Source organism: Rhinopithecus bieti, unplaced genomic scaffold, assembly GCF_001698545.2.
Source record: "Rhinopithecus bieti isolate Rb0 unplaced genomic scaffold, ASM169854v2 scaffold_56174, whole genome shotgun sequence".
NCBI lineage: Eukaryota > Metazoa > Chordata > Mammalia > Primates > Cercopithecidae > Rhinopithecus > Rhinopithecus bieti.
In genome coordinates, this window is record NW_016824749.1 from 4,522,684 (window position 1) to 4,536,160 (window position 13,477).

A 13,477-nucleotide genomic window follows, 5' to 3' on the forward strand; every position below is an offset into this window, starting at 1 on the left:
AAAAAAAAAAAAAAAAAAAAAAAAAAAATGGTAGCTACTGAGCACTTGAAATGTGTCTAATGCAACTTAGCACTAAACTTTTAAATGTTAATTAACATAAATATTCATATGGCTAGTGGTTACCATACTGGATAGCACAATTCTATGCCATTAGCCTTTAGGATTTCAGTGCTACTAGCTGAAGCAAGTTGCTTAAGGAGCAATTGCTTTGTGTGTAAGAAGAGAATACCTTTATAGCAGGATCATAATAGTGTACTTAACACAGCTTGGCATATCACACGTTTATCACGTCTTCATTTCTTCCTGCACTCCTCGGCCATGCAGTTCTATAACTGCACAACTAAATATAGCTCCATAAGAACTGAACATGAGAATATGGTTAAAAGACTGACACTATATCTAATAAAATATACAAAAACGTCTTTTCCCAGAGTCTGTAAGGCTCCATGTACTTTCCTACACTTATTTACCCAGTGTATAAAAGCAGTGTGTCAGGGACACAGACCTGGGTGTACTCTGGAGTGTCCATCAGACTCTGCGTGTGCTGGCGTTTCCCAGTCACACCCTTCCCACAGCGCCAGGTCTCCCCTCTCTCCGAGCCCTAGTGCAGGGCAGTGATCTACAAGAGGATGAAGGGAGGGAGCTTCCCCAGCATCTCAGGCTCCAGGCAGCAGACCACTTAACAGGAGTGACTGCCGATATCTCAAAGCAAGTGTCCATCTTAGTTAGAACTAAAACTTTAAATCATTCTTTAAAATCTTTGGCGTTTTCCATTATTTCCCACATTCCTACTCCGTTAATATTGTGGTTAACGTGGAGTTGACTGGATCACATTCTCACACGATTCTACGTATTTGTGTCTGGGTATAAAGGATGACTTCTTTCCCTTGTCCATTTTTAAAGACGTGCTAGTGAAAGGGTTTTCTGGTCCTGTGTGGCTAATGTCCAGATTGAAGGTGGATGTTTCCATACGTGATCCAAAGAAGTGGAAAATGCTTTCTTCTCCATGCAGTTTAAATCCACAAAGTGACATTAAACTTCCAAGAGTAATATGACAAGAAAAAAGAAACATACCTTTGTTTTCTAATGGTGATTGAGCCTGCTGAGCATAATTACAGAGCCGATGTAAAGTCACCACTATGGTAAGCTCGTCTTCTCCTGGTATGAGTTGGCTATACGAACCCTTCACCACGCAGCAAACAACTTAGTTCTCAAAGCAGTAGAGAGAAATCACTTCGGGGACAAGGTCAGTTTCTAGGCACATCGATTTACAAACACTTACGCCGTAACTGACGTCCTTTTCCATTTCACCACTCTACGTCCTCTCAGGATTGCTGACTATGATGAGGTTCACGACATCCCCATGATTGCTCAGGTCACAGACTGTCTCCCGGAGTTCATCAGCAGAGGCATGGCAATGGCATCCTTCTACCACGCAAGGTGTCTCCAGCTCGGCTTGGGCATCACCAGGGACGAAGCAACGGCTAAGCACTATTATTCTAAAGTAAGCGTTAGAACAAAATATCAGTTCACCCAAAGAGAAACTGCCAGGCTTTAGTTGCAACTTGAATGGTTTTACGGATTAGTGTTTTTTCTACTCAATTACTGTGCAGATAACCTCTGTCTACAGAGACGCTGTCAGACATGCAGATTGTTTGCAGACAATTGTCAGATTCTTATTAGCATAATTTAGCTCAAATGATTAAAAGCCCTATTTTGATGCAAATTACTCTTTCATTCTGCTACTATCTGCAGCCTAAGGCCCAGCACTAAGACCTTAAAGCTGAACAGTTTATGTCTTTCATCTAGAAAAAGTGTGAACCTGTATGTTCATTCTAGTATGGTAATGAAATACGGTTTAAAGGTTTTTTTGAGCATGACATCTACCCCACTTAGGAGGGATATTCTTGAGCTTGAGGTAGTCAGTGAAAATAAGCCTTTCATATTTTAATCCATGTGATCAATTTATTTAGATCCCAAATGCATTTCACATCTCAAAGTAACTACTAAAAACTAAAAGCAAGGGCTGTGGTAGTTGCGGGGCGGGGGGGAGGCGGTAAAGGAGATCATTATGAATACTAAGTTTAGATTTTTTTTTTTAAAGAAAACCAAAAGCTGCGCCATCACATCCATGAGTCAAAATTAGAATTACATCATAGCAGACTTGGTAGAGCAGTGTTTGTAGTGCACAGATCGTTCAGCCTGAGGGGGGAAACAAGGGAAGGAACAGTCTTCTGAGTCCCTTGGCTGACTCTGATATTACCGCAGTGGTTCCCAAGCTTCTCTGCATGTTAAAATCACCCGAGGATCTTTTACAAATTCCAAAGTTCAGGCCTTATTTCAGAAAATTTCAGTCATGGTCTCTAGGAGACAGAAGCATATTTGTTGAAGCTCCCCGTGGGATTCCAATGTCAGATAAGTTTGGGTACTCTATACTTTAAAACTTCCAGAGCAGCAAAGCCATATTAACACACGGACACACAGCACACAGCCAAATGCAACTGATCTTTAAGATATTTACCTCTACTCCATTCTTCGTATGAATACGGTTGTCTAACTTTTTTCATTTAAATGCTCTCCGTACTGGCCGGGCACGGTGGCTCATGCCTGTAATCCCAGCACTTTGGGAGGCTGAGGCAGGCAGATCACTTGAGGTCAGGAGTTCGAGACCAGCCTGGCCAACATGGTGAAACCCAGTCCCTACTAAAAATACTAAATAACCCTGTCTCTACTGAAAAATAAAATTAGCCAGGCATGGTAGTGTGTGCCTGTAATCCCAGTGACTCGGGAGGCTAAGGCAGGAGAATTGCTTGAACCTGGGAGCAGAGGTTGCAGTGAGCCAAGATCACACCACTGCACTCCAGCCTGGGACTCCGTCTCCAAAAAAAATGCTCTCTGTACTATACCAATTTCCAAACCAAGCTGATTTCCGGTTCTATCCTATCCTTAATATCCTTAGAAAATTCTAGTCAAACATATTTTGAAATGTGGTATATAGTCATCCTGCATAAAGCAGCAAAACAAGGCCAGGTACGGTGGCTCATGCCTGTAATCCCAGCACTTTGGGAGGCTGAGGTGGGAGGATTACCTGAGACCAGGAGTTTGAGACCAACCTGTCCAATATGGCAAAATCCCATCTCTACTAGAAATACAAAAATTAGCCCATCATGGTAGCGTGCACCTGTAGTCCCAGCTACTCGGGAGGCTGAGGCATGAGAATCGCTTGAACCTGCGAGGAGTGTTGCAGTGAGCAGAGGTTGTGCCGCTGCACTCCAGCCTGGGCAACAGAGTGAGACTCCATCTCAAAAAAAAAAAAGGCAAAACAGATTCCAATCTGAGAATGATTTTCCGTATGATGGAAGAAAATAGCCCCATTACTCTGCATCTAGGATACTGTACTCTAGGACTCTAGGATACGCATCGAGGATACTGTAGTCAGTTTGGGCCACTGGGGATACTGATAAAATGGAGATAATTCAGAGGTAGTGAACCAGTGAAGGGTCTGGAATGATGTCACATGAGGCATGATATGAGAACAGAAACCTTCTCTCTCAGAGCAAAAGGACACGAGGGGTCCCGACAGTGGCCTTCACTGGACTGGCAGTGTCCCACAGGAAGGGAACAGGTCGGGAGGGAGCAGAATCAGAGTCCATGGCAGGCAGTGCGTTATGGCAGATGGTGAGGCTGATAAGATGGTAACTGGGACCTGGAGGTGACAGACCCAGGCCACCGTCAGGCAGGGAGACTCCAACTTCCTGGAGTCCTAGGTTTCTGTGAAACCAGCATTACGTCTTCTGTTAGGACCCTTCAAGGATTCTAGAGTGCATGGAGAGAAATACTAGCTTAAAATAAGGGAGAGTTTTCTAACACAACAATTCAGGAAACAAACAAAAACACAGGTTTTCTCTAAAGGTGGCAACTTCCTGCTACTGGAAGCACACAAGCAAACACCTAGTGACCAACTGTCATGGCTACTGAAGGGACAATTTCTGCACATTGTGGGGTTTGGATGACAGCTCTGTCCCGCATTGTTGCCAGTCTAGAAATGACGCACCTTGTCACTGTTTAGACATCGTAAGACTATTTTAGCTATGTATTTTAAAATAAGATTATTACAGATGCTGTTATTCACATACTGAGATCATAACAACTTTGAGGCCAAATGTTAATGCTTTCCATTTTACTTATCTTAATAATTCATGACATACAGTGCCATCATTGGTGCTTAAGTTCCCTTGATTCTTGGCACTGATAAAATGTTTTTCAAATTGATCCATTCTGCAGAGGTTAAAGTAGGACATCAGAATAGAAAGTACCTTAACAAATTTCCTTGAAATTTACTGTACTTTACTATTCTAAAAAACGATAAAATATGAATCTAATACATATTTTATTATGTATAAAAAATGTATCTAAACGATAAAAAATGTATCTAAATATCTGACTCTCTTTGGTTTCAAGGCTTGTCATCTGAACCCTGCACTGGCAGATGAACTTCACTCCTTACTTATTCGTCAAATAATTTAGACCACCATGTATTTCAACAAAGATCATCCATGCTAACACCGCACAATGTGTGTATTTTTACAGTAGCTGTGACTGGTTATTTTGCACATCGCAAATTACAGTATCCTGGGTATTTTACAGGTGACATGTTACTTTGTTCTTGAATTTGTACGCGGTTAAGTTTTGCACCTTGAAACCTAGACACAAGGTCAAATTGCTGCAAGAGTCCTCAGAGGTTCACCTCTTACCCTACAGACTGGCCCAGACCATATCAAGTATCAAAACCATTCTACACAGCAAGTCTCTTTTTTCCTTTCTTAAATACCAAGTCTCCAAAAAGACTTAGTTTAGCTTTAGTAAGTTCAGAAGTAGAAATGATACAAACGTATTTAAAACCATCATTTGAAAGTTTAATTCTTTAAATTTGTCTCTTAGTTTTGTGAATTTTGAATAATGTTTAAATTTTGTTTCAGTCATTTAAAATTTTTTAATGTAAATTCACGAAACTAATTAAGGGTAAAAGACATTTAAAGAATTAAACTTAAGTAAGTGTGTGTAGCATTTCTACTTCTGAGGTTATTAAAGCTAAAACTGCACTAAGCCTTTTGAGACATCCTCTATTCTTAAAAAGCTCATAAATAATTGGCTAATTTATTATATATAAACTTCAAAAAAGTGGGTTATAAGACACTGCTTTTGAATCTTGCCCCTCCAAATCTTCCCTCAAAGATCTTAATGTAATGAGTAAAACAACTGCTATATACATATGCAGAATGTGTAATAAAACAAAAAGCAATTGCTATTTGAAAATATTTATAAGAAAGTTAAAGCAAATTGTTTCTTTGTGCTTCAGCTCATTTTCTACATTTTAAAACCCTGTGGTAAAACCTGAATGAAATCATCTACAAGAACTACAACTAAATATTGTTAAATTAGCAAAAGGCTTTCCTTATATAGATGACATCTATGAAGGCAAAAGGTGACAGTAAAAACAGTAAGATCCATATACTTAAGACTGTACAAGGCTATTCATTTGTGAAACAAATATACATATCGAAGACAGGTCTCAGAGATAACTATCCCTTTTTTAATAAACATATTAAATGATGTGGCTTTATTTTATAAATCATAACCATCCCGACAGTAGATTTAAACAAGATTTCTTTTTCATCATGGGAAAATGCAGTTAATACGGAGGTGATAGTCACGAAACTGTTGAGTGGCAGAAAAGTATTTGCTCTAGTTTTATGTTCTGGCTTGTCTTTATTGCCTGAACTTCATTTTGTCTTTGCGTAAGGGAAGAAATTTCAACAGACTCAGGTTTGAGATATCTCAAATTGTCATGTATTTCTGTCTCAAATCTCTTAATACCATCCATGTAACATTCCTTCAACCACTTGAAGATCCAAATTCCCAACCAGTATTCTCTTCTCACACTTAATCCAGTTCCTAAAGATTCTTTTTTTTTTTTTTTTTTTTGAGAATCTTTAGGGTCGGGCGCGGTGGCTCATGCCTGTAATCCCAGCACTTTGGGAGGCCGAGGCGGGCAGATCACCTGAGGTCAGGGGATTGACACCAGCCTGGCCAACGTGGTGAAGCCCCGCCTCTACTGAAAATACAAAAATTAGCCGGGCGTGTAGTCCCAGCTACTTGGGAGGCTGAGGCAGGAGAATGGCTTGAAACCGGGAGGCGGAGCTTGCAGACAGCCGAGATTGTGCAATTGCTCTCCAGCCTGGGCGACAAGAGCGAAATTCGGTCTCCAGAAAAAAAAAAAAGAATCTTAAAATAGGAACATAATAAAAGATCGACCCTAACTAAAGAGCACTTTTTAAACTGCCATTAAAGGATGTGTTTCAGGAATCATACACTTTGATGTGTGCCATATGTGGTAACATGCTATGCTTAAATGTCTTCCATAAATCCAATGCAGAATGTAAAATTTCAGTTTACCGTAGTTACCATAAAGCTGATGCTCTGCCACAAGTGAGCCCGTGCAAACTACCACTGCTGAGGACAGCAGTAAACCCCTTGACCTGCGAGTGCGGTGAGTCTGTAACTCGAGCTGAGGCTTCCAGATCATTACTCTTACACACACACACACTCCTTCTCTAAGATTCCTTATAGCTGATATCTCATGGAAAAATGACAATTTATCATAAATAAACATAGAGACAAAATAATAGTGACCTTTCTCATTTGCAATATAAACTTAACAGCTACAATTTAAATGATAGCATAGCATTATGCCTAAAATGGACATTTCCAATAATTGTATCAGGTTCTCTGGTCTTGACAACTTCACCTTGCCTCTCTTCCTTGAATGTATTTTATCTGTTTTTTGCTATATCGTCTTTTGAAGGATAATTTTTATCAATAGCCAACTTTGGGTATTTTTTTAAGTGTCAAATATCATCATGGTTTGAAAAAAGGATAAAAAAGGTGTAATAAAAAAATCTTAAGGATAACATTTGGTTTACTAATTTTTAATCATTTATCTCTCAGAACTTGTTTCTTATCAAGAAGTTGGCAGGTATGATACATATATTATACGTATAAAAACTGGCACAGGTTACATACTGGGGCATTAGGGGAGTATCTTTCAGGGATTCAAACTGAATTTTTACCTTTTACTTGTTTGTTTTGATTTCAATATTCTTGGGGATTAGAGAGGGGAAAGTATGTTGTTATTGCACAATAGATGGTGAAACCCAGGAAAATTAAGTACTTGTCCATGGTCCCACCATCAGTCACATGAAGTCTGTGCTCTGGATCTCCCCTAATGCCCTTGTGGTCTAAAAGGCTTGATGATACAACCGAGCCCCTGAAGTAGCTGCCTTCTTCCGCTCCCCCATCTCCGCCCTGCCCATACTCCAAGGGTCAGCTCCCATCTCTCCTCCCTAATGCCTCACTTCAAGCACTAATTTGGCTCTTTCTGCTCACTAAAAATCATATATTTCACAGATTTATTTTGTTTCTGGAGAAGGCAGCAAACTTTTACTTCCCTGCAGAAGTAGTTAAGTGCATAGCGTTTTCTCTAAAAAGACATTCAATAAATATTTGAACTGCCTGTAGAGTTTCAACCTCTTTGAGATATAAGTATCTTAAATATCATAGAGCGCTGTGATTCAATTTTATATTTTATTGCTTCGAATGCTAAAACTATGGGAAATCTTTGGTAAAAATAAAGACAATAAAATCTTCACAATAACTTTACACAAAGCATTGCACAACAATGTTCTTCAATATACATGAAATAATATAAGAAAGTTCACAATCCTCAGTGAGGAAATTAACTGTACAATATTCATAGTTCATTTTAAAACAAAATATTTTCATAAATATTTAAAATACTTCCTAGGTTCTCACATATTAACATCTGTATTTCAATCAGTATGTTGATCTTTAAAGTATTTATATTAAATAAAAATCAATAGAAGTTTTTTTCCGTTGCCTACCGCAGCACAAGTCCCGTCCTCCCTGATTCTGCTTATTTCACATAAAACTAGAGGGAGGCAACTAAAATAAAAATCAGTATGGTTCTCAGTCAAGCCCTCTGTGGAAAAGAGGAAAATGTTTCATGTCTATTATTACACAGACATTTTTCTGGTGGTTTATTTGTGCAGTCTCAAACTTGGCCAGCTTTAAGTTGATCTAAATGAGTTCTCAGCTCAGGACACAGTTCAATTAGCAGCAGTTCCATCAGCACCTGAACCAAGAAAAAAGGAAAAAAGTAGAAAAATGTTTTTCTCCAAGGGTTTATTGAAAATAAATATCTGCGTCTAAGAGAAAAGTCTAATTTTAGGTCTGACATAATCTCAGTAAACAAGTAACTCTCAAACAGTATTTAATATTGGTAACTATAATCAGAGAGATGACTGGGAAACAGTTGGCTTTGCTGAAATAAGAAAACCAACCAGTTATGCGGCAATGTTATATCAAAAGTCAAGGGAGGATGGGCACGGTGGCTCCTGCCTGTAATCCCAGTACTTTGGGAGGCCGAGGCAGACAGATCACCTGAGGTCAGGAGTTAGCGACCATCCCGGCCAACATGGCGAAACCCTGTCTCTACTAAAAATACAAAAATTAGCCAGGCGTGGTGGTGGGCACCTGTAGTCCCAGCTACTCGGGAGGCTGAGGCAGGAGAATTGCTTGAACCCAGGAGGCAGAGGTTGCAGTGAGCCAAGATCACGCCACTGCACCCTAGCCTGGGGGACAAGAGCGAAACTCTGTTTCCAAAAAAAAAAAAAAAAAAAGTCAAGGGAAATGACTAGTATGTGAGAATGCGAGCGTGCAGCCACTGGGGTACATGCTTTTTCTAACCAAATGAAGAAACAGACAAAAATGAAGCAGAAAACCCCCTGGGCTTTAATTTACTCACGTATAACAGATGCTTGTTGGCTCTTGTTTCTTGCAGTGCATTGAATATTTTTATTATACCATGGCGGGCATTTTGCTGTCCAACAAGGCTCTGAAGCGTATCTGAAAAATTAAGTTTATAATTCTATGCTGCTATTGATGGAGTGCTCAATGCATAGCTTTGCGGTGAAAGGAATATAACATTATACACATTCAGTCAATAAAGACATGGAGGCATGAGAAACATGAACGGTCAGTTCTCTTAAATGCTTCAGTAGAGAATTTTTCAACATAAGGCATTTATACAAATTACAGTTTTAATATTTTGCAACCACTAATTTTAATAATTAAAATGTTAATGTTTTGCTAAAAATTAAGCTCTCAAAACACTATACTTTAGCAGGATTTCCAAAATACAAAGTTTATTATCTGTTGTGAAACCTTTTTCAAGTTAACATTCTCAGTATAACTTCTTAGCAAGTGACAAAAAATGGCTTAAAAGAGTATGATCCTTTTTTTTTTTCATTGTAAAAAATGGTTCCTGCAAGACATAAATGAAAATCACCTCAGTGGGGTTCGCATTCCCTCATGGTCTCTAATAGCCCAGGCCTCACCTGGAATGTTTTCAAGCAGCTTTTGCTGCGCTCTCTGTTTTGTTTGCTGACTTTGCTCTTCGCTTCTGATTGTGGTCGGTGGTGCCAACTTCCCATGTGGCCAAAAAGCATCCCGGAAAACACTGATGTAGTAAACCAACATTTGTTCACTGAAAATCCAGTTGACTGTGTCCCGGATTTGTCTTTTAAGAGAAGAAGATTTCTTGGATGAGGTTTTGAAAAATTGTGTACTCTACTCTCAAAACGCACTTATCAATGCAAAGGTTAAGATACAGCCTGATCTAAGTGTTTGATGAAGAAACTAGGAATTGGATTTTTTAAACTCTGGCTCTGAAAGTTATATATAGTTTTAATTATTATTATTTTTTGAGATGGAGTCTTGCTTTGTCACACAGGCTGGAGTGCAGTGGTGCGATCTCTGCTCACTGCAACCTCCACCTCCCAGGTTCAAGTGATTCTCCTGCCTCAGCTTCCTGAGTATCTGGGACTACAGGTACGTGCTACCACGCCAGCTGATTTTTGCATTTTTAATAGAGATGGGGTTTTGCCATGTTGGCCAGGCTGGTCTCGAGCTCCTGACCTCAGGTGATCCACCCGTCTCGGCCTCCCAAAGTGCTAGGATTACAGGCATGAGTCACCACGCCTGGCCAATTTTTTTATTTTGGTAATACAGCATGACCATTATCCCTAGAGCTAGTTTTGTCATTGGCACTAACTTCTCCAAACGTTGGCTGTGTTCAGTCTATAAAGACAAGAACAGAGAGATTGATTTGTCTGCAGACGGCAACATTTCCATGAAGTGTTATAAGGTGAAAACATAAATCCATTTAAAGACTGTTAGAAGTAGTCTGGAAAACCTCCCTGAGGTCCTGAAGGCCTGCAGGAGGAGCTGGCTTTCCATAGCTGTCGTTTAGTGTTGCTATGGCAGAGAACGCTGGGCAGGACAATGGATCCAGATAAAGCACTTCACATGCCCACAAGGCAAGGAAAAAGTCCCTTTCACAGGTACACTGCTGTGTGGCCACTTTCAAAATTCCACGAGAATGAAAACTGGGTGGCAGGCATTTGACTTGCACAGTTACGCATTTGAGTTGGTTACCCAGGTCTTCCACACAACCCCATTTCGTCAGTCATTAGTCAAATTCCTTTTTTTTTTTTTTTTTTTGAGACAGTCTCGCTCTGTTGCCCAGGCCGGAGGTAGTGGCACAATTTCAGCTCACTGCAACCTCTGCCTCCTGGGTTCAAGCGATTCTCCTGCCTCAGCCTCCCAAGTAGCTAGGACTACAGGCATGTGCCACCACACCCAGCTAATTTTTTATATTTTTAGTAAAGACGGGGTTTCTCTGTGTTAGCTAGGATGGTCTTGATATCCTGACCTTGTGATCCGCCTGCCTCAGCCTCCCAAAGTGCCGGGATTACAGGCGTGAGCCACCACACCTGGCCAGTCATTAGTCAAATTCTAACCAGTTACAGGTCCTCTGCTATCAAGAGACAACTACACACAGTTCAAAGAGCCCAAGAGTGGTTGTGAGGTTGGGAGGAGAAAGTCTCTCCATTGAAAAGGGGAAAAGAATCATCTTAGACTATTTGTGCCAGAAAGACTTCACATTTCTAACTCAATTCATGAATAATAATATATAAAAAAGCCCTTTAAGAATCTGACTTCCAACCAGAATTTTAAATGGACAATGTAAGGTTTTCAGATAATATCTGAAATAGATGTTTCAAGTCTAGTACTTTGCACATAGTAGTCAGTCACTATTGAATGTACATCTAAACTCCACTATGAGTCAGACTACACTGTCATCTCCATCTATAGCTGCACATCTCCTAGACTCTTCTCTATATTTCTTAGAACTGTGCAATTCAAATCTAGACCATATAAAATAAGTTTATTAATTTAACGGAATTTGTGGTTCACGAGAGCATCTGCTGACCTGCCTGCCTACCTTCCTAAAATTTCAGTTTACCAGTTGAGATTAGGAAGTGACTCTTCATAAAGGTCATCATCTAAGTTATTTTCTATGATTTAGATCTGACTTTCTATCAGCCGAAGCCCGTCCGATGCTTTTGAAGCAATTCTAGCAAGTGAAATTGCAGTTACTACAAGGCAAGAGACACACACTGTGCTGCTGCTTAATTTCATGACGCGTCATCATCTGCTGAAGGCAAAAATAGCAAAGAACCATGTGCTCCATGATCACTACTTGACAAAAAGCCCACTGAAATCAACAGCCTGCAAATCCTCTACACGTGCCTCTTCTCCATCCCTGTGAAAATAACTGCCCGATGTATGCACCACTCACAACCCATGGCTGCTCATTTTATAATTAAGAGCCAATATCATAAATAGGAGTAAGCAAAGTATGCATGATTTGCTGAAACTGAAAAGGAAACTAAATTAGCAAGTCCTGAGTACTGAGAAACGGCCATTTTGGGAATTTCTTTTAATTATAGGTGCATGCACCCACCATGCCCGGCTAATTTTTGTATCTTTAGTAGAGATGGGGTTTTGCCACGTTGGCCAGGTTGATCTCGAACTCCTGACATCAAGTGATCCACCCGCTTCAGCCTCCCAAAGTACTGGGATTACAGACGTGAGCCACCGTGCCTGGCATTTTTTGGGGAATTTCTTTATCTAAGGTTTGTCAATACAAAAGAGGTTTGTTTGCCTTAGACTAAAACAAAAAATTAAACAGGCCATTTTTTCTGATTAGAACAAAAGCCTATGGTACTTAGGTCAACTAAAGAAGCCTCTAATGGACAACTCAACTTTTTTTTTTTTGAAAAAGGTCTTGGTCTTTCATCCAGGCTGGAATGCAGTGGCTCACGGCAGCCTTGACCTCCTGGACTCAAGCAGTCCTCCCTCCTGAGCCTCCTGAGGAGCTGGAATCACAGGCGTGCTTGTACTACCACCTCTGGCTAATTTTTTTATTTTCTGTAGAGACGGGGTCTTACCATGTTGCCCAGGCTGGTCTTGAACTTCTGGACTGAAGCAATCTGCCAGCCTCGGCCTTCCAAAGTGCTGGGATTATGGGCATGAGCCACTGTGTCCAGCCAACTAAAACTATTTTTTTTTAACCTTAGGTAGAAGTAAACTTTTGTTTCTGACCACAAAGAAAATATATTCATTGGCAAATCAATAAAAAAAATAGCAAATGTTCTTTACAGTGTTTCCTATAAAAATCTATAAGCTTTATTTGGTAAAACTATCATATTAACCTTGTACCAATGTCTGACCACTAAACCTTTCACTTGGGAAAATCTGATAATTTCACCTTAAAACTTACTTTGTTGTACCAAAAAGTGATTTTTTTTTTTTAATTTCTAGAAGTTGACTCATATTCCTATTCTGCAGGAAATCATAATGTTTATCTTGTGAAGAATTCTGGGTATAGAGTTACCATGTAAAAGATCTTGATAACAGTATTTCCAAATTCCAGGTGTAGAGATGAAGCAGGCACCAGGCCAGGGGGCCAGGTTAGGTCAGCTAACGGGTCTGGTGACTTCAGACAAGCAGTTCATCTCTTTGGTTCTACTTCTTCACCAACAAAATGAGGAGTTAGACTAATCTCTAAGACCCCCTTTCAGGCCTAAACCAATCTAAATCTATTCAACTTCTATTGGCTACGTGACTTTGCAGTTATGAAAAATTCCAATGATTTCTTAGAAACTAATAATAATTGACTGTATTAATTGAGTTCTCAATAACAAACCCAGGGCTTTCATAAATGAATGATCAAAATGTGGACCACTTTTTATGAGCAACATTAGAACACTCAGTGAAAGACCGGTATAAGTATATAATGCCTTTATATATATGGATAATATAATATAGTTTAGAATATACAAATGGCTTATAACAGCGCTAGATGACAGGGCCACACATGCTCCCCAGTGGATACTCAGATATTAACTAACAAGAAGAGTTAGCACTTCAGTGCTAGACAACTCTAAAAACCTTAATATACGGTCTGTATTTTCCTCTAAGTAAATGCCTG

At 39.7% G+C, this 13,477-nt stretch overlaps 2 protein-coding genes across 8 annotated transcripts in view; one reads left to right on the top strand and one right to left on the bottom strand.

Annotated features, from left to right (window-relative positions):
* The window catches only part of LRP2BP (LRP2 binding protein), a 39,238-nt gene extending 33,238 nt beyond the window's left edge, over positions 1-6,000 (top strand). For 6 of the 7 annotated variants that reach the window (XM_017862566.1, XM_017862569.1, XM_017862567.1 and 3 more), the window contains 2 exons: positions 1,330-1,504; positions 4,462-6,000. In XM_017862566.1, the coding sequence (XP_017718055.1) occupies positions 1,330-1,504; positions 4,462-4,527 (241 nt within the window). In that variant the 3' untranslated portion in view covers positions 4,528-6,000. The remainder of the gene's footprint in view (positions 1-1,329; positions 1,505-4,461) is intronic. The other variant, XM_017862564.1, reaches the window with a different exon arrangement.
* A 1,625-nt stretch (positions 6,001-7,625) lies between these two features.
* SNX25 (sorting nexin 25) overlaps positions 7,626-13,477 on the bottom strand; it is a 32,273-nt gene continuing 26,421 nt past the window's right edge. Inside the window, exons 9-11 of the mRNA XM_017862577.1 lie at positions 9,477-9,658; positions 8,885-8,985; positions 7,626-8,212 (exon numbers count right to left, since the gene is read on the bottom strand). Coding sequence (XP_017718066.1) covers positions 8,132-8,212; positions 8,885-8,985; positions 9,477-9,658 — 364 coding nt within the window. The 3' untranslated portion in view covers positions 7,626-8,131. The remainder of the gene's footprint in view (positions 8,213-8,884; positions 8,986-9,476; positions 9,659-13,477) is intronic.